The sequence below is a fragment of the Chinchilla lanigera genome, unplaced genomic scaffold, assembly GCF_000276665.1.
Source record: "Chinchilla lanigera isolate Chin_1 unplaced genomic scaffold, ChiLan1.0 scaffold00063, whole genome shotgun sequence".
Classification (NCBI taxonomy): domain Eukaryota; kingdom Metazoa; phylum Chordata; class Mammalia; order Rodentia; family Chinchillidae; genus Chinchilla; species Chinchilla lanigera.
In genome coordinates this window covers 4,650,163-4,669,518 of record NW_004955464.1, presented here as the reverse complement: position 1 = coordinate 4,669,518, position 19,356 = coordinate 4,650,163, and the positions used below count along the sequence as shown (strand labels likewise).

General features: G+C 39.3%; 1 protein-coding gene across 3 annotated transcripts in view; it reads left to right on the top strand.

Moving 5' to 3' along the window:
• Positions 1 to 464: 464 nt before the first annotated feature.
• The window catches only part of Ttc4 (tetratricopeptide repeat domain 4), a 39,994-nt gene continuing 21,102 nt past the window's right edge, over positions 465 to 19,356 (top strand). The window contains exons 1-4 of one of the 3 annotated variants that reach the window (XR_001236700.1): positions 465 to 636; positions 9,829 to 9,946; positions 10,585 to 10,746; positions 17,833 to 17,910. Coding sequence is in view for 2 of the 3 variants with exons in the window: in XM_005398518.2 (XP_005398575.1) it covers positions 526 to 636; positions 9,829 to 9,946; positions 10,585 to 10,746; positions 17,833 to 17,910 (469 nt within the window). In the remaining variant the exon portion in view is untranslated. Of the gene's footprint in view, positions 637 to 9,823; positions 9,947 to 10,584; positions 10,747 to 17,832; positions 17,911 to 19,356 lie in introns of all 3 variants that reach the window. The other 2 variants (XM_005398518.2, XM_005398519.2) reach the window with 2 other exon arrangements.

Sequence of the window (19,356 nt, the reverse complement as noted above, 5' to 3'; positions counted from 1 at the left end):
CTGACTCAAATTTAAAAAAAGTGCTGGGGATGTAGCTCAGCTGGAAGGCCCTAGGCCTTAATCCCTGCTACCATAACAAACAAAACCCAGAAAAACATCTCTCCCCAAGGTTCCACTTGACCTAGTGGGAAAGCCAGTCCTCAGCCACCTCCTGCCCCTTCCTCTGCCTCAGCTACCCTGGCGTCCCTGCCCTTTCCCAAGCGCATAAGTCACTTCACGCCCGCGCCCAGCACAGGTGGGAAGCAGAAGGCGCTCCGTAAATAGTGCTGACTGACTAAGGGATGAGTACATGCAGCGATTGCGGAGACTCTGTGGAGTATAGACTCATCCACCATCCAAATTCCAACCGCGGGGTGGGAGGGGGCGGGGCTGAGCAGAGGGCTTGGCGGGGCAAGCGCTGGTTTGCAAGCCGACGGAACCCGAGGCGCGCGGTCCCGCGCCGCCCGGAGGACTGAGGGAAGCGCGCCGCGCCGCCGGAAGCGGCCGCGCAGCTTCCGAGCCCCAGCGGGCGGCCCGGGAACAGCCATGGAGGGCTCTCAGCCGGACGCTGCGGACGACAGGCACATGGACGCGTTCCTGGACAAGTTCCGGAGCCAGCCTTACCGCGGCGGCTTCCACGAGGATCAGTGGGAGGAGGTGGGCGGTCTCCCGTGTGCGGGCGTCGTCGGGTGTCCTGGGCTCCGGGCCGCGCTCAGGCCCGGCACCCAGATGGGTGGTTTCTAGCTGCAAGTTAATGGTTGGCCCGGACACTTTCAGGCTCCCTCCTTCCCTCCCTCCCTCCTTCCTTCATTTCCTTCTCTCTCTCTCCCTCCCTCCTCGTCCCCCCTCCTACCCTCCCTCTCTCTCCGAGGCAGGGGCTTGCTGTGTAGTTCAGGGTGGGCTTGAACTCACCTGTGTGCCCCAGGCTGGCCTTGAATTCAGTGATCCTCCAGCCTCACCGTCCCGAGTGCTGGGATTACAGAGACGTGTCACCACGCCAGGCCCTTTCAGGATCTTTTTTTTTTTTTTTTCCCGTTTTGAAACAGGGTCTCACTGCGCAGTTCAGGCTGGCCTTGAGCTCATTTTGTAGCCCAGGCTGGTCTCGAACTCGCAGTGATCCGCCTGCCTCAGCCTCCCATCCGCCTGCGTCACCTTTCTGAGTGCTGGGATTACAGGCGTGCGCCGCCACGCCTGGCAGGATCTTCTTAAACTGTCAGTATATGAAAACTGTAAGGGATGCAGACAGGCCTGTGACTCCACCACCTGACACTGGGACGGTTTCTTAACTTCTCTGAGCCTGATCCTTCATCTGTAAAATTGCTTTACCTATAGCACCAGTCACTTAAGAGTTGTGGGAAAAATGAAATGAGATGGTAGGTGAAGTGTCAGCAACACAAAAGCATTCAATTAATGGTGATTACTACCTCCTTTGTAGACTGTTAGAAATAAAAAATAAAAAAGAAAGAATAGAGATCATTACTCGACATTCTTATTTTACAAAAGGGAAACTGAAGCCTGTGTAAAGCCAATGATGATCATTTGCAATCATGACAAGTTAGAAAACTTTGATGAGTCTGGGGACTATGAGTTATGGAATTAGAACTAAGCAGTAGGAAATCTTATTTATGTAGTTCATTAATTTTTAAAATTTGTACATGTTTCCAGTACATAATGATTACAATATTGTGGGGAGTTGATATATGCATTAAATACATCTTAACAATTTTTTTCTTCTTAAATTGTTTTTGCTCAGCACTAGGGCTGAAACAGGAGGATCATTGCAAGTTTGAGACTAATGTGGACTACAAAGTAAGCTCAAGGATAGTGTGAACTGTGTAGCAAGACCCTGTCTCAAAAAGACCAAAAAAAGAATTGTTTTTGTACCCCTCCCTGCTGCTGCTGCTTCTTTGCAAAAGCTCTATTTTCTTTTCTTTTTTCTTTTCCTTTGGCCTTTTTGACACAGAGTCTCACTATGCAGGTCAGGTTGGTCTTGAGCTCACTTTGTAGCCCAGGCTGGTCTCAAACTTGTAATGATCCTCCTGCCTCAGCCTCCCAAGTGTTGGGATTACAGTCGTGTGCCACCACACCCAGCTAAAAGCTCTGTTTTCATTATTTTTTCTTTCCGTTCTTTTCCCTCCCCTCCCTTCTACTTCCTTTCATCTCTTCTACCCCATCTATTTGGAAAAGATCTACTTCCTCTTTACCTTTTATTTTGGTTTTATATATTATATATATATATATATATATAGTTTCTCATATGAGAGAAATCATGTGATATTTAAGTTTGTGTGTCTGACCTATTTCACTTAATATTATGGCCTCAGGTTGTATCTGTTTACCTACTCTTGCCTGGAGTTTCTTTATGGCAGAGTAGTAGTCCATTGTGTATAAATAACCACATTTTCTTTATCTGTTCATCTGTTGGTGGGCATATAGGTCATTTTCAAGATTTAGCTACTGTATTATAAATTGTGCTGCTATAAACATGAGTATGCATGTATCCTCATAATATGATGTCTTTAAATCCTTTGGGAAGATACGTAGAAGGGGAATAGCTGAGTCAAGTGGAATTTTTAGTTTTTTGAGGAATTGCCATACTAATTTCCACACTGGTTGTACTAGTTTATACTCTCACCAGCAAGGTAGAAGAGTTCCTTTTCCTGCACATTTTCTATTTGATTTTTTTGATGATAGCCATTTTTTTCTAGAGAAAGATAGTACCTGAATGTTGTTTTAATTTGCATTTCTCTAACTGGCCAGCAATATTGAACATTTTTTTCATGCATTTATTGGCCATTTTTACTTCTTTGAGAAGTATCTATTCATTATGGTTGCCTATTTTTTGATTGAGTCTTTTATTTTTGAGGGATCTAATTTTTTTGAGTTCTTTATATATTCTAAATGTTAGTCCTCTGAGGAGTAGTTGCCAAAACTTTTTTCCCATTCTGTAGGTTGTCTCTTCATCTGTTAGTTGTTTGCTGTGTAGAAGACTTTTAATTTGATATAATCCCCTCTGTTGATTCTCATTATTAATTATTGTGCCATTGGGGTTCTGTTCAGAAAGTCCTTGTCTATGCCTGTGTCTGCTAGAGTTTTTCCTGTTTTATCTTCCAGCAGGTTAAGTGTTTCCATTTTAGCATTTAGATCTTTGGTCCATTTTGATTTTAGTTTAGTACACAGAGATATACATGGGTCTAGGCTCAGTCTTCTGCATGACCTCCAATTTTCCCAGCACCACTTATTAAAGAGGTTATGTTTCTTCCAGTGTATGCTTTTAACTTCTTTGTCAAAGATCAAAGAGCTGAATGTACCTGGGTTGTTTCTGCTTCTTCTGTTCTGTTCCCTTGATCTACACATCTGTTTTTGTGCCAGTACCATGTTGTTTTAATCATAATAGCTTTGAAGCATAACTTCAAACCTGGGATTGCAATGTCTTCTGCTTTGCTTTTGTTACCCAGAATTGCTTTTACTATTCTAGGTCTCTTCTGGTTTCATATGAATTTTAGGATTGTTTTCTGTAGATCTGTAAGAAATGCTGTTGATACTTTGATTGGGATTGCATTAAATCTATGTATCAGTTGGAAATATAGCCATTTTGATTATGTTGGTTCTGCCTATTTAGGAATAAGGGATAGCTTTTCTTTTTTTTTGTCTTTTTGAGACAGGATTTCACCATGTAGTTCAGGCTGGCCTTGAACTCACTTTATAGCCCAAGCTGGCCTCAAATTCGCAGTGATCGTCTTGCCTCAGACTCCTCAGTGCTGGGATTACAGATGTCAGCCATCACACCTGGCCTTCCGTGTTTTGATGTCCTCCTTGATTTCCTTTTCTAAGTATTTAATTTTTCTTGATGCCATTGTGAATGGTATTGTTTTCCTAATTTCTTTCTCAGTGAGTTCATTATTAGTGTATAGGAGTACTGTTGATTTTTGTGTTTATTTTGTATCCTGCTACATTGCTGAATTTGGTTATTCTAGGAGTCATTTGATGGAATTTTTTGGGTAAATAGAGGATCATGTCATCTGCAAATAATGACTTTATCCTTTCCTATACATATTTCTTTCTTTTGCCTGATTGGTCTGGCTAATGTTTCATGGACTTTGTGTAACAGAAGTGGTGATAGTGGACATCCTGTCTTGTTCCTAATGTTATAGAGAAAGCTTTCAGTTTTTCCCCATTTAATATGGTGTTGGCAGTAGGTTGAACATAAAGAGCTTTTATCAGAGTAAGATAAGGTCCTTCTCTGTCTATTTTCTTCAGGGTTTTTGTTATGAATGGATGTTGGATTTTGTCAGTGGCTTTTTCTGTGTCTTTTGAGATGATCATGTGATTTTTTTCCTTGCATTTTTTGATTCCTTTATGTTGAAACATCCTTGCATCCCTGGAATGAATCCTAGTTGGTCATTTTGATGATTTGTTGCATCCTGTTTGCTAGTACCTTGTTGAATATTTTTGCATCTATGTTCATTAGAGAGATTGGCCTGTAGTTCTCTTTTTTGATTGGATCCCTGTCTGATTTTGAGATCAGGGTATTGATAGTTTCCAAGAATGATTTTGGGAGTATTCCTTTCCTCTCAATTTCATTAAAGAGCTTGAGGAGTATTGGTGTTAGAGCTTCCCTAAAGTTCTTGTAGAATTGGCAGTGAATTCATCAGGTCTTGGGATTTTCTTAGTTGATAGGTTTTAAAAATTACCCCTTCAATTTCATTGCCTGTTACTGGATTATTCAGGATTTTTAAGTCTCTTGGCTGAGTTTTGGTAATTCACGTCTATCTAGGAATCTCTCTATTTTTTTTTTCCCCTGAGTTCTCTATATTTTGACATACAGGTTTGTGAAGTAGTTGCTAATAATCTTCTAGATTTCAGTAAGGTCATTTGTGGGTTCATCTTTTTCATTTGTAATTGCGTTGATTTGTGTCTTTACTTTTTGGGGTAAGATTATCTAAGGGGTTGTTTGTTTTGTTTATTCTTTCAAAGAATCAGCTCTTCGATGCATTGATTTTTTGTATTATTTTTTTGGTCTCCACTTCATTAATTTCTGCTCTGATATTTATAATTGCCTTCCTTATACAAGCCCTAGATTTGTTCTTGTTTTCTCGAGGTCCTTGAAGTACATCATTAGGTTCTTTGTTTGCGATTGTTCCTTCTTTCTAATGTGGTCATTCACAGCTATCACAGGACTGCTTTCATTGTGTCCTGTAAGTTTTGATGTGTTGTACTGGCATTATCATTCAATTTAAGAACTGTCTTATTTTTTCTTTAATTTTTTGTGACCCATTGATTATTCAAGAGTATGTTGTTTAATTTCCATGTTTGCATAATTTCTGTGCTTTCCATTGCTATTGCTTTCTAGTTTTGTTGCACTGTGATCTGATAATGTACATGGTAAAATTTTGATTCTTTTGTATTTACTTAGGCATGCTTTGTTACCTAATATGTGAAAGTACCATGTACTGCTGAAAAGAACGTGTATGCTGTCATTGTTGAGCGGAACACTGAATGTATCGATTAAGTACATTTGTTCAAAAGTTTGGTTGAACTCTGATATTTCTTTGTTGATTTTTTTTTTTTTAGTTGATCTATTTGTGGTAGATCAATTTGTGGTAGACCTATTTGCAGTAGATCTATGTGTGGTATTGAGGTCTTCAATTATAATTGTATTGATGTTTATCTGCTCTTTTATGTCCATTAATGTTTTATAAAGTTGGGTGCACCGTAGTTTGGTGCATATGTTTATAATTGCTATCTTTTCCTGTTAAATAGTTCCATTGATTAATATTTAGTGTCCTTCTTTACCTCTTTTGGTCAGCTTTGTCCTAAAGTCCACTTTAAACATGGCATAGCCAGGCGTGGTGGCCCACCCCTGTAATCCTAGCACTCAGGAGGCTCAGGCAGGAGGATCCTTGTGAGCTTGAGAACAGCCTGGGCTACAAAATGAGCTTAAGGCCAGCCTGAACTGCATAGCGAGACCCTGTCTCAGAAAGACAAAAATAAAAAATAAAAAAATAAACACAGCATAACTAGTCTTGCTTGTTTTGGGGCTCCTATAGCATGGAGTATTATTTTTCATTATTTTATTTTTAGTCTGTGAATTTCTTTTTGGGTTAAATGAGTTTCTTGTATACAGCATACCATTGGGTGCATTCTGCTAATCTGTGTCTTTTGATTAGTAAACTGAGACCATTCACATTGATAGTTAAAACTGATACGTATTTTTTTTTTAAAGAGTAAAAGAAGGATAACATAATAATGGGGGGGCTTACCAAATTACAGACAAAGTGGTAGGAAATTATCAATGGTTATTGTTTTACATATTGTTATCTACAAGATAGTTCCTCAGGAAAACAAATAGACAAATAATAGTGAGTTACAGACAGAAGAGGTAGGAGATTATCAATAGTTGTTGTATGATAGGTATTTTTTTTAATGTCTTACAATGTGCAAGCTACTTTGCCAGTTACTAAGGGTACAAAGAATAGGTCTGGTTCGTCACTTGAATTATAGTGTGTTTCACATTTTAAAAGTATACTCTTTAGAAATCAGCTTCTTAGTAGGAGGTTCAATCAATTATATTAAGTTGGAAAATGTTTCTGTGATGGTTTCAATTCTAAATAAGATTTGAGAAGAATTAAATATTTATCAGACGAGAGAAAAAGTTGTTGGTAATATTATTTCATATGGAGAAAATAGTGAATAAAAGGCTGAACAACTGAATGAATGTGATATATTCCAGGAACTGAAATGTTCCTGTGACCAAGAATGAAAATGAGAACTAAAAAGAGAGACAGACAAGAGATACTGTGAATTTGCAGGCTTTATGTTCAGAGCAGTTACGGGATATTTTGCCAGTGTCCCTGAGGATCGTCATCTTCTTCAGGAAGACTACATCTTATGCCCAGAAATAAGTAGCTTATTCCATTTTGAAGAAGTCTAATGTTTACATAGTTTTTATTTTGATTAAAAGATGTGTCCTTGGGGCTGGGGATTTAGCTCAGCGGCAAAAGCACCTGCCTGGCAAGCGCAAGGTCGTGAGTTCGGTTCTCGGTACCGGAGAAAAAACAAAAAAAAAAAAAAAAAAAAAAAGATGTGTCCTTAAATACTTCAAACATCATGTACAAACTAAAACTTTTCCTTTAGCTTTCATTAGGGTATATATGCCTGCTAATTGTCCCATTATCTTCCTAGGTATTGACAACTTAGACATGCCTTGTACCTTGTCAATGTCCCTCCCTAAAATATCCACCTGTGACTGAGCACCAGACTCCAGATGTAATACCATAGGTGTAGAACAGTGCTTCCTGACCTCTTGAACATGTAGTAATTGTTAATATTAATAGGGTAGATATATGGGGGAGTTAAGAGAATAAAACAGCTTTTGTTTAATGATAACCAGTTAAGAGGCCCTGGAAGACACAGATTTATTCATAACACCCAAGGAAAAAGAATCAATACCTCAGTATCCATTCTGAACAATTTTCTGCTATTCTGATTTTATGCTCTTTAGTTGGACTCTTACACATCTTATCTGGATTGTGATTCATCATAGTCTAACCATTGTATCTTTGTAGAAGAAATATTAATCCTCTTGCTTAAATTCCCATCAAGAGTTCTATAAACTTCATTGAATTAATGAGAAATTATGCATTTCTGTTTTATATGAATAATATTCAAACCAGATATTTTGTATGTAAGAATCCATTTTTTAAACTAAGTTTAGAAATGAATACATATTTTTCTTGCTAAATTTTGTTTTAACTTTTTTAAAGTTTTATTTTAAAGGGAAAAGAACAGAAACAAAATAACAAAAACAAAACAACACAAAAACAATAAAAATGATACAGGATTTCCAAACAAGATGATAGGAAATCAACAATGGTTGTTGTATTACATATTGTTATCTTCAAAGTAGTTGCTCAGATTACCAAATACAGGCACGCAAGGATGATCAAACAATTAAACATTAACTGTTCCTTTTAATAAACCAGTAGAAATTAGTAGTACAATTATCCTAACCATCCTGTGCAAATGTTTTTTCTTTTCCCTTTCCTTCTTTCTTTTCTTCTTTCCCTCATCCCAGTTGTTCTTTCCTTTTGAGCAGTTTCTTTCCCTTTCACAGTATCTATTGTACCTTTTCAAGTTCTTACACTAGGGAGACAATACGATGTTTACACATGTGGGTCTGGTTTATTTCACTCGTAAGTGTGGTCTCTAATTGCATCAGCCTTGAGTTTATCTTCTTTATAGCTGAATAATACTCCATTGTATAAAAATACCACATCTTTTTTATCCATTCCTCAACTGATGGGCATTTGGGTTGTTTCCAAGATTCAACTATGTCAAATTGTGCTGCTGTAAACATGGGTGCATATATATTGCTGTGGTATGTTTTCAGTTGTTCTGCAAATATACCCAGAAGGAGAATAGCTGGGTTGAATGGGACCTCTAATCCTAGCTTACTGAGGAATCTCCAGACTCATTTCCACAGTGGCTGCACTGTGGCTCCACTGTTGGTGGGAGTAGGGTTCCTTTTCCCCCACAGCTCTTCCAGTATTTTTAATTGGTTGATTTCTTGATAATAGCCATTCTTGCTGGGGTGAGATGTTATCTCAGTGTTGTTTTAATTTGCATTTCTCAAATGATGAATGATGTTGAACATTTTTTCATATATTTATTTGTCATTTGTATTCATCTGAGAAGTGTGTATTCATCTCAGATGCCCATTTTTGGATTGGGTTGCTGAATTTTGGGTACTGATTTTTAAAAATTCTTTATATGTTCAGGATAGAAGTCCTTTGTCTGAGGGACATTTGGCTAAAATTTTTTTCCCCAATTCGTGGATTTTCTTTTTACTCTGTTGGTGATTACTTTAGATGTGCAAAAACGTTTCAATAAGATGAGATCCCAGTTGTTGATTCTTTGAAATATTTCCTGTGCAGTTTGGTTTTTGTTCATGAACTCTCTGTCTACCCCATGTCTTCAAGATTTCTACCTACTTTCTCTTCCACTAGATTGTTTCTATTTTAATATTTAGATCTTTAATCCATTTTGACTTTAGTTTAGTGCATGGTGGTCGACATGGGTCTAGTTTTAGTCTTTGGCATGTGGAGAGCCAAAAACTGATAGGTATTGACTTATTCCTGTTCTTGCATTATTTTCCTGTTACTGTTTTCTTTCCCTTCTACTTAATTGCTTGCTGTACTTGGTGCATTCACTGTTTTGGACCTTTTGGCTTGTTAGCTGCATTGTGTCTTTCTAGAGCAGTGGTGGTGAACTTAGGACATATGTGCTGCAGTGGGCTGTTTGTATCTAAAAGGTTCGCCACTACTGTTTTAGGATATCTTTGAAAAATTTTGGAGTGTTGGTTTGGTGGTCATGAATTTCTTTAGGTGCTCTTTATCATGGAACTATCTTATTTTTCCACCAGTTTTATTATTATTTTTTCTTTTTTTCTTTTTCTTTTTTTATTTTAAAGAGTAAAAGAAGGATAACATAGTAATGGGGGGGCTTACCAAATTACATACAAATTAGGTAGGAAATTATCAATGGTTATTGTTCCACCAATTTTAAAAGATAATTTTACAGGATATGTCAGTCTGAGTGGGAAGTTGTTTTCATTTAAGCCTTGAAACACTTCATTCCAAGCTATTCTTATCTTTAAAGTTTGTGTTGAGAAGTCTTCTGTAATTCTGATGGGTTTTCCTTTATAAGTGACGCCTTGCTTTTGTTTAATAGTTTTTGTGATTCTGTTTTTTGTTGGAGTTCCGTTTTTTTAAAGTATGATGTGGCATGGAGTGATTTTTTTCTGATCGTGGCTGTTCAGAGTTCTAAATTCATTCTTTTAAAATCCAGGAATTTGACAAGATTCCCTTATTTATGAAGAAAGCACCATCAGAAGTTGATCCCAAGGAGAATCCTGACTTGGCTTGCCTCCAGTCAATTATTTTTGATGAGGAGCGATCTCCAGAAGGTATCTTACATAACTAGCATTTGCTCTGTGTCTCCATTGGATAGTGATAAAGAGTGTGTTTTAGAAAGGTTGGCCTGGGGCTACCTTGTCACCATTTCCTGTGCATACACTTCTTTGGATACTTGCTACTGCTAGGCATAGCTCCTGGCCCAGTAAGAAGCTAAATTGTCCTAAAGAAGTTGGCCCAAACATGAGTGACAAGTGCCAGCAAATACATTATAGCTGAAGTGGATGCTGTTGGAACACTGAAAGGGCAGGAGTGGGTGGTTTGCAAGTCAGGAATTTGCACTCCAGAGAATAAGACAGAATAACCAAGAACAGAAGTATCATCTCCCTAATAATTTTCTTAAAAAGTCCTTTTTTCAAAAGCTAGGATAAGTACACTTTTATGCTTCTTTTTATCTGATAAGTACTTAGTAATGTGTGTTATTTGATATTTGTAATTGATTGTAGCATTAAGTTTACATAGTATTGATTCTCCATATTGATACCCGTTTTTATCATAGCACTAATTTTGAATTTTTCCTTTTCCTATTGGTGTCTTCTCTTTGGTTTATCATATATTACATTATTTAGAATATTTTAAATGAACCTTCTAAAACGTAGGAAATAGTGACTATTTCTCCTCTTTGTTTCAGAACAAGCCAAGACCTATAAAGATGAGGGCAATGACTACTTTAAAGAAAAAGACTATAAGAAAGCTGTGATCTCATACACTGAAGGTTTGAAGAAGAAATGTGTAGACCCTGACTTGAATGCTGTCCTTTACACCAACCGAGCAGCAGCACAGTACTATCTGGGTAATTTATTTCATTATTAAGTGTATTCTAAAGAATTAACTTACTATAAAAGCCATTATAGTGCCTAGTGGAATGTCTAAGAGTATCAGGGGAAGAGGGGCTTTCATCTTAGAAACCCAGTCTGAGGATAGTTTACTGTGTTGAATTCTGATCTTCCAGGTAGGCATGATCAGAAGGAAACAGATTGGATTGAGTAATTTTTACTTCAAAAAGTGGCTTAGTCTCTCTGATATGATATTTGATATGTGAGTCAGTATCATCTTGGATTTTTGAGCCCAAATGGTTCTACTCTTTCAAAATATATTTTTGTGCTGGGCATGTTGGCATATACCTGTAATTCCAGCGCTCAAGAGGCTGGCACAGGATGATCATGGTGAGTGTGAGGCCAGCCTTGGCAACAAAGTGAGTTCAAGACCAGCCTGAACTACATACTGAACTACGTATTTTGTTTTTGTTTTTTTTTCCTGGCCTTTTTCTTCTTAAAGATGCTAGAAGGATTAAGGCAATAGAGATCTTTAGGTGAGGCATCTAAGGGGAATTGCTCAGAGTATTTTGTACAACTTTTGAAGTAAAAACTATTTCTTGGAGGAAGTTTGGGAAATGCTTCTTATAGGAGATTTAGAGTGTACACTAACATGTTAAAGACACTGAGATAAAGAACAACCGAGTAGGTTTCTTAAGTTTTGTTAAGCCTTCTCTTTAGGTAACATTAATACTCAGGCGTGACTGCGGGAGGGTGGAGGGGGGAGGCTGATTGCTGGAGTGAGGTAGTACTGCTGTTGACACCTCTGGGTGGGATTAGATACTTGTTTCTTATCACAGAGTTCAGAGAGCACTGCGAGTAACTCAGGCATTTCTGAGGGGCAGCAGAGGACAGGTGCTGCAGCCCAGCTGGAGTGAGTCTGGCAGGACTCATCACCATTTGAGCAGAGGTCCTCCCCAGCCAGGTCTGCTTGGAGTGCTCTCTCATCTTGTTTCAGTAAAAAATTTTAAAAGTCTTGAGTGGCACAGGAGCTTAGAAATTGTCTGGGCCAACAAGCCACCTAATTTTACATAAGCCCAGAAGGGACGTTTTGATTAATGCTAGAACCTGGACTAGAAACTTGATATTCTAACTTGGAGGAAGATATTTCCTTCATTCACCAGACAAACTGAGTTGTTTTTCTGGGCTAGACATGTTTTCATAGAGATGAATAGGACCTGACCTTTCCCTAAAGGAGTTTCATTCTTTTACTTGTTGTCTTAGTTACTTTTCTCTAGTTGTTGGAGACAAAATGGTGGACACTCAGAATTAAGGAAGAAAAGGTTTATTTAGCTCACAGTTTGTGGGGGTTTTAGTCCATAATCAGCTGGCTCCAAGGCCAGGTGGCATGGCACAGGGACAACAGTTCAAGGCAGCAGAAGACAGCAAAAGCAGCAAGACCAAAAAGTGGGGGAGAACAAGCTGCTTTACCTCACTTATATTGTAGACAGGCTGTTGCCCCCTAGGGTGGGTTAATGTAGCACCCACACCATCTCCAACGCTCTCCTCTTGTACAGGATGAGGATGTTTACAAAAGGAGGCCCCCGGGGCTGGGGATTTAGCTCAGCGGCAGAGCGCCTGCCTGGCAAGCGCAAGGTCGTGAGTTTGGTTCCCGGTACCAGAGAAAAACCAAAAAAAAACAAAACAAAAACAAAAACAAAAGGAGGCCCCTGATCCCCTGCTGAGTTGCTTATTTAAACTTCTAAACAGTGTATCACCCATTACACTTACTTATTCAATAAATATATATTTAGCACTTACTGTATTATTACTACATTGTGAATAAGAGCTATGTAGTTCTTGTCTATGAGGAACTTAAAGGATGCAGTGTACAGGGCCAATAAGATCAAAAGCATCTTGGAAGAAAAAAAGTGTGCATAGTGCTAAAGGAGTAAGTACATAATACTAAGAACCATTTCTTAAATGATAAGCCACTGGTAAGCCTTACAAAGCACGTTCATGTTATCTCATGTGACCTCATAGCAGCCAATATAGGGTAGGTGAGGTTACCAGCTTTATCCTTACAGATGAAGAGATGGTAGTGAATGGACTGAGGATGTAGTTCAGTGATACAACATCTGCTTTGCATCCATTAGGCCCTGGGTTTGGTTCCTAGCACTGCAAAAAGCAAACAAACAAAATACCCAAACAACAAAAAACTAGTAAAAAGAAATAAGTGTGGCACAGAGCATTGTCTTAGGGTACTGGGGTTAGGGTGCGAAGTCAGGTTCGATGCCAAGTGCAGTAAGTAGAGAACAGTTACACTACAGAAAACACAATTTAGAACACACTCCTAGGGAGGCCCTGGAAGTACCAACTTAGACTTTGGAAGAACATGCTGCCTCAAATGCATAAGCAAGAGCAGGCATTAATAAAGTAGAAGCAGTTGGCAAGGGCATTCCAGGATCGAGAATTCAAGAGAAACACACAAGTGCAAGATGGGCTAAGGCGAAGGTCTGGAGAACCTGGGGCCAGGGCCCGGAGACTGGCTGTCATGCTGAGGGTTTTGAGCTTGTCCAGTTGTCAGTGAAGAGCACTGAAGGCTGAGGCAGGTCAGGGCTGCGCTTGCATTTCTGCAGCTCTGCAGGGGGCAAAGAGGAAGGGTTGGAAGGGAACACTTCAAGGAAGGCCATGGCAGTGAGGAGGAAGAACAGAACGTGGATTCAGGTGACACTGATTTGGTCAAAACAGTTTGACTTATGGACATAGGGAGCTCTTGGCTTCTGGGGAAGATATTAGTACACTTGAATTGGTTGTCTAAGGAAGAGGGAGCAGATGTTAAAAGTCAGGGGTGCTGATAAGGGATAATAAGTTCACTTGGGGCATCTCTCTTTGAAGCACACGTGAGACATTCAGGTAGAGAAATGTGGAAAGATCAGGATGAAACCTGGGGGAAAGGCTCGGGATGGAAATCTGTGCTCATGGTCATCAGCGTGAAGGTGAGGCAGGTTGTCTGCAGTGGACAGAGATCACCAGGGAGGGAGTACAGCAGAGCAAGTAGCTGGGAAGAGCCAGAGTCGGGTCTGGTCGATGAAGTGGCCTGGAAGAGGGAAGCTGACCCAGAGGAGAGCCCGGGAAAGGCTGTATCACGGATGGCTGAGGGATAAACTTCAAGGAAAAATGAGTAGAGCGGAATGGCTGAGTGAAAGAACAGTTTCCCAGCATCTTCCTGTTCCAGGTGGGGTCGCAGGCGTTTCTGTAAGCTGGCGGTGGCGTCTCCAGGCAGCGGGGCAGGACTGTGGCTTCACCAGGGGCAAATGTCTGCCTGTAGAATCTGTGATCATCACTAGCTGATGGACACATATGTGTGCTTGAGTAACTTTTATTATAAAACTAATTTATTTATTGTAACAGCTTTGAAAAATATAGGAAGGTTAAAAAAGAAAACTAACATTTTCCCATAGTCCTACAAGCAGTTTACTATTGTGAACATCTGGTATAGATATTTCTGGTCATGTTTCTTTATTTAAATTTAGGTTTTTTTGTGTGGGTGTTGGTGGTGGTGGTATTGGGGTTTGAAAGCAGGGGCATTCTGCCATGTGCTACATCTCTAGCCCTTTTTATTTTTAATTTAATTTAATTATTTCTTCTGGCTGTATGATACAGGGTGTTGTTATGTAGTTGAGGCTGGTCTTGAATTTACTATGTAGCCCACGCTGACCTCAAGCTCACAGTGATCCTCCTGCCTCAGCCTCTTGAATGCTAGGATTACAGGTGTGTGCCACCACACTCAGCCTTTTTTTTTTAAACTCTCAGCCTTTTTAAATTCTGAGATAGGGCTGGCCTCAAAATTGCAATCTTCCTGCTTCAGGCTCTTTGACTAGCTAGAATTATAGGGCTGCACCACGGTACTAGGCTTAAATTTACTCTTGACTTCCATCACAGTTCTGTCTACACATAATTTAAGTAGTCAAACAGTTCTGTAAGCCCTGTTTGAAAAGCATCAGTCCTGGCACTCCTACCATTTTCTGATTCTCAGTGGCAAATATTCACAACTATTTTAGCTATTTCTTTTCATATATATCTCATATTACTAAACTATTGTGCTGTTGCTTTAATTTTTCAATTTTGAGCATTGGCCATTGTTTCCCTCCCAAGGAAGTGAGTGCTATGCTCTCTCTTCCTGCTGCCACCAGAGCCACAGGTGTCCTGTCCTCCTGTCTGTACCTGTATGTGTTTGGGTTGTGTTGGTATTGAGTGTTTTCACGTATGGTCACATATGGCCACATATGGTCACACAGGGTCACGTAAAGGATGATCTCAGCTGAACCATGTTGAATATTCTAATCATTTCCCTTTTTCTAATAAAACTTAGTTTTCCCCCAATTCTTTAAGTAGTAACTGTCTTAATTACTGTGTTTGCTTATCACTATGTTTCACGGTACCTATGCCTTCATTGTGATTGGTGGTGTCTCTCTGGAGTCTCCTGACCTACTCCAGGGTGCCCTTCAGGCTGGGGGCATTTCTGTCATCCTGGAACACTCTTCACCGGCTGTCTTCTGGTGTTTGCCCCCAGTTCCCTTGGTCCCACAATTCTTTCTTTCTAGGTGTACTCCAGTGTTTTGGGAACACATTTTTCAGTTTCTCCCTGAGAAAAGAAGCATTAGAAGTAAAGTTCTTAAATCTTGGATGTCTGAAAGTACTTTTATTTTACTCTCACATTTAACTGATAATTTGGCTAAGTATAGAATTCTAGGTGGGGATCATTGTCCTTTAGAATTTACAGCATGTCTATATTTCTACCTTCCAGTATTACTCATGAGAAGTGTAGAACTGTTCTGATTCCTAATCCTACAAATGGCATTCTGGTGTTTTTGTTTTTTTTTTCTCTTTGGAAGCTTCTAGAATTTTGCTTTTCTCTTCAGTGTGCTGAAACATTGTGCCTTGGTATGCCGGTCCTGTGTGTTGGATATTCAGTGAATCTTTTTCAGTCTACGAACTCAACATTTCTTGTAAATTATTTCCTATTTTTCTTTCTTTATTTACTGTTTTCTCTTTTGGGAAATTCTGGTTGTTGATGCTTTGGGAGCCAAATAGGGGAATAGAGCTAATGACTCATATTTAGTATTCCCTCTGCTGAACTGTTGTGCAGAGGCCTTCTGTTTTATTCCTGCATAAGGTAAACCCCCAGTCTTCCACAGAATGTGGAAGGACTAGGTCCCAGCAGTAGCAGAGGTATAAGGAATACAGGAATCTGACTGCTTCTTGGGTTTTCAGCCTACCTTCACTCCCACTTCCAAGGTACATGGTACCATCAGTTCCTGAATTCTGAGTGTTTTGTCATTTCTGAATATAACTTGGTAGCCCTTGGGCTTTCCTTTGCTCATTTAGAATTAAGGTTTGTTTGTTTGTTCTTATTTTTTCTTGAGACAGTCTCACTGTGTAAGTCCAGGTTGGCCTTGAACTTACTATGTAGCGAAGGCTGACCTTGAACTCACAGTGATCCTCCCGTTTCAGCCTCCTGAGTGCTGAGATCACAGGTATGTGCCACCACACCTGGCTTAGAATTAAGTTTTTTCAAGGCTGAAGCATCAGTCCGTCCTTGTCTTTTTTCCACCTTTCAAAATGCGATCTGTGTTCTTCGCGTTATCTTTGTTTCTTGTGAATTTATGGCTTTGGGGAGGCAGGAGGGGTCCAGTTACACACGCACATGTTCAGTGTATTACCTTTAACCAGCGGTTCTTGGAATTCTTGTTTATGTAAGAGAGTGTAAAAGCACAAAGGAGCATGTGTGACAGACCACCTGGTACCTGGGAAACAAAGTGTATAATATTTGGCTATGTACAGAAAATTTTGGGGGGCTGGGGATTTAGCTCAGCGGCACAGCACCTGCCTGGTAAGCGCAAGGTCGTGAGTTCGATTCCTGGTACTGGGGAAAAAAAAAAAAAAAAGAGAAAATTTTTGCTGACCATTGAGAGAGTTTTAGAAGTGAAATTACTTATAGGTAAATACTAAGCCATTAAGTATTGTTTCAAATATATGCTGGAAGGTGTAAGTCGGCCTCACTTTCCTCCTTGTTTATATAACTGTCATGTGTAACTGCACTCCTTTTCTAGAATGCACTTGTAAAAACCCATGTGTGTGTATATATTTAGATACTTAGTTTGGTTTACCTTACAAAAATGGTATCTGCCATGATGAATGTAAATTATATATTGTAAACTGTATTAATAAAAATTTATTTATTTGGGTTTTTTTCTGGTACCAGGAATCGAACTCATGACATTGCACTTGCCAGGCAGGCGCTGTGCAGCTGAGCTAAATCCCCAGCCCCTTAATAAAAATTTAAAGACAAAAAAGTCTAAGAAAACTCCCAAAATGGTATCTGATCTGATTCTTCTTAATGACTGCTTAGTATTCAATAGCATTGATTCATTATAACTTATTTAATAAGATATTTGGGTTATCGTTAGTTTGGTACAATTAAAGTAGTGCTGTAGTTAATAGACTTTTACATTTATTCTTGCACATTTATACAAATTTTTTTTTATTTTCATCTTTTTGAGACAGGGTCTCACTATACAGTTCATGCTGGCCTTTTAGCTCACTTTGTAGCCTAGGCTGGTCTCGAACTCACAACGGATGCTCCTGCCTCAGCCTCAGAGTGCTGGGATTACAGGCAGGTGCCATCACGCCCAGCTATACAAATATTTTTGAAGATAATTTCCTAGAAGAAAATTGTTGGGTTAAAGTATATGCACAAAGTAACACTAATTTGCTCTTTAATTTATTTGGAAGTGCTTTTTTTCCCTGTATCTGTACCAGTAGTGGATGTTATCAGTTCTTAATTTTTGCCAACTTCATGGTGATTTTCATTTCCTAATCACAAGTGGATTTGAACATCTTTTCACATGCTTACTAGCTGTTGGAGTTCTTCTGTGGATTACCTGGTATTGTAAACATTTCCAAGGTTCAGGGAGCACAGCAATATTTTTACCAAAAACAGTTGCTATGGTTTACATTTCTCCAAGGTTGTACAAGAATGTATTTGTCAGTGCACACATGTGTTGGATAAATTTTGATTTCAAAACTTGTTCTTTCTTTTACTACATGGCTTTTGTTAGGCAATTTTCGTTCTGCTCTCAATGATGTGATGGCTGCCCGAAAGCTAAAGCCCCACCACCTCAAAGCCATAACGAGAGGTAAGGCTCGCAGTGCTGCGGTTGTGTAATTATCGCTGTGGAAAAGCTGGCACTCGCTGTACCAAAGACTGACATTTAAAGCTTTGAACTCACCTTATTTTTGTAATCTTGATATTAAGTTCCTGTTCCTTGTCAAGAGCAACATGCCATTTTAAAAGAATTCCTCCGAGAATAATCTAACCCTTTATCCTGTAAGAATCTATATAGAATTTGAGACTCATTTTAAATTAATAAGGAATAAAATTAATTAAAACAAAACAGTTCCAAAAGCCACATTCTGATTTTTTTCCAAGTTAGCTGATTGAAAGGCAAGATTTTCAAATGCCATGTTAATGTTAATTAAAAGATAAGTTACGGGACCTTTGCTGATAACGCTGATGCTGAGATGTTCCTGGATTTTTTTTCTCTTGTAGTCTGACCTTTCTGTGTAAGTGTAGTGCTTTTATTACATTTCTTCTTTACTTTTTCTCTGAGAAGCTCATAGGTGCTCTGCAAACTTTATTCATCTCATATTAATCTCCTCTGTATTCCCAAGGACCAGCTTAAAATACTTGACCACAGTTATGCCTCTTTAGATGTTCATGGCTAGAGGATGGTAAGCAGATCCATGTCCCTCCCCTAGCTGCAGAGAAAGGAGGTACTGAAGATTGGCATGTAGAGTTTAGTCCTAGGGAATTAGCCTCAGATGAGGTTTGTAATCCTTGATTCAGTTGTCAGCTTTACCTTTTATTTATTTATTTTTTTGAGACAGGGTCTCAAAATATGTAGATATGTACATATCTATCAAGATATGTAGTTCAGGTTGGCCTTAAACTCACTGTGTATCCCAGGCTAGTGTTGAACTCATGGTAATCCTCTTGCCTCAGCCTCCAGAGTGCTGGGGTTATAGGCATGAGCTACCACACCTGGTCAGTTTTACCTTTTAATGTGACCTTGGCATGAACCTACTCTGAGTGTTAGTTTGCTCATCTCTGGAAGATGGGATTAGATTCTTTTGACATCTGAACCTTTACAACTTTACAATTCTGATACTGACAATCTGTGGAAATCCTAAAGAGGCTAACTAGAGAAAAATGAATGTGGTTGAGTTAAAACTTTTTCCCCTTTGGTACTGGGGGTCAACCCAGGAGCACTTTTACCATAGATCTACATCCCCAGCCTTTTTTTTTTTCCCCAGTACTGGGAATCGAACTCCTGACCTCGTGCTTGCCAGGCAGGCGCTGTACCACTGAGCTAAATCCCCAGCCCCATCCCCAGCCTTTTTTATTTTTTATTTTTGAGACCAGGTCTTGCTAAGATCCCAATTAGCCTCAAGCTTACAATTCTGCTTTAGCCTTCTGAGTAGCTAGAACTACAGACATGCATCATTGCACCTTTTAAAACACTTTTTTTTGTCTTTTTGAGACGTTTTGATATGTAGTTCAGGCTTGCCTCAAACTTATTTTT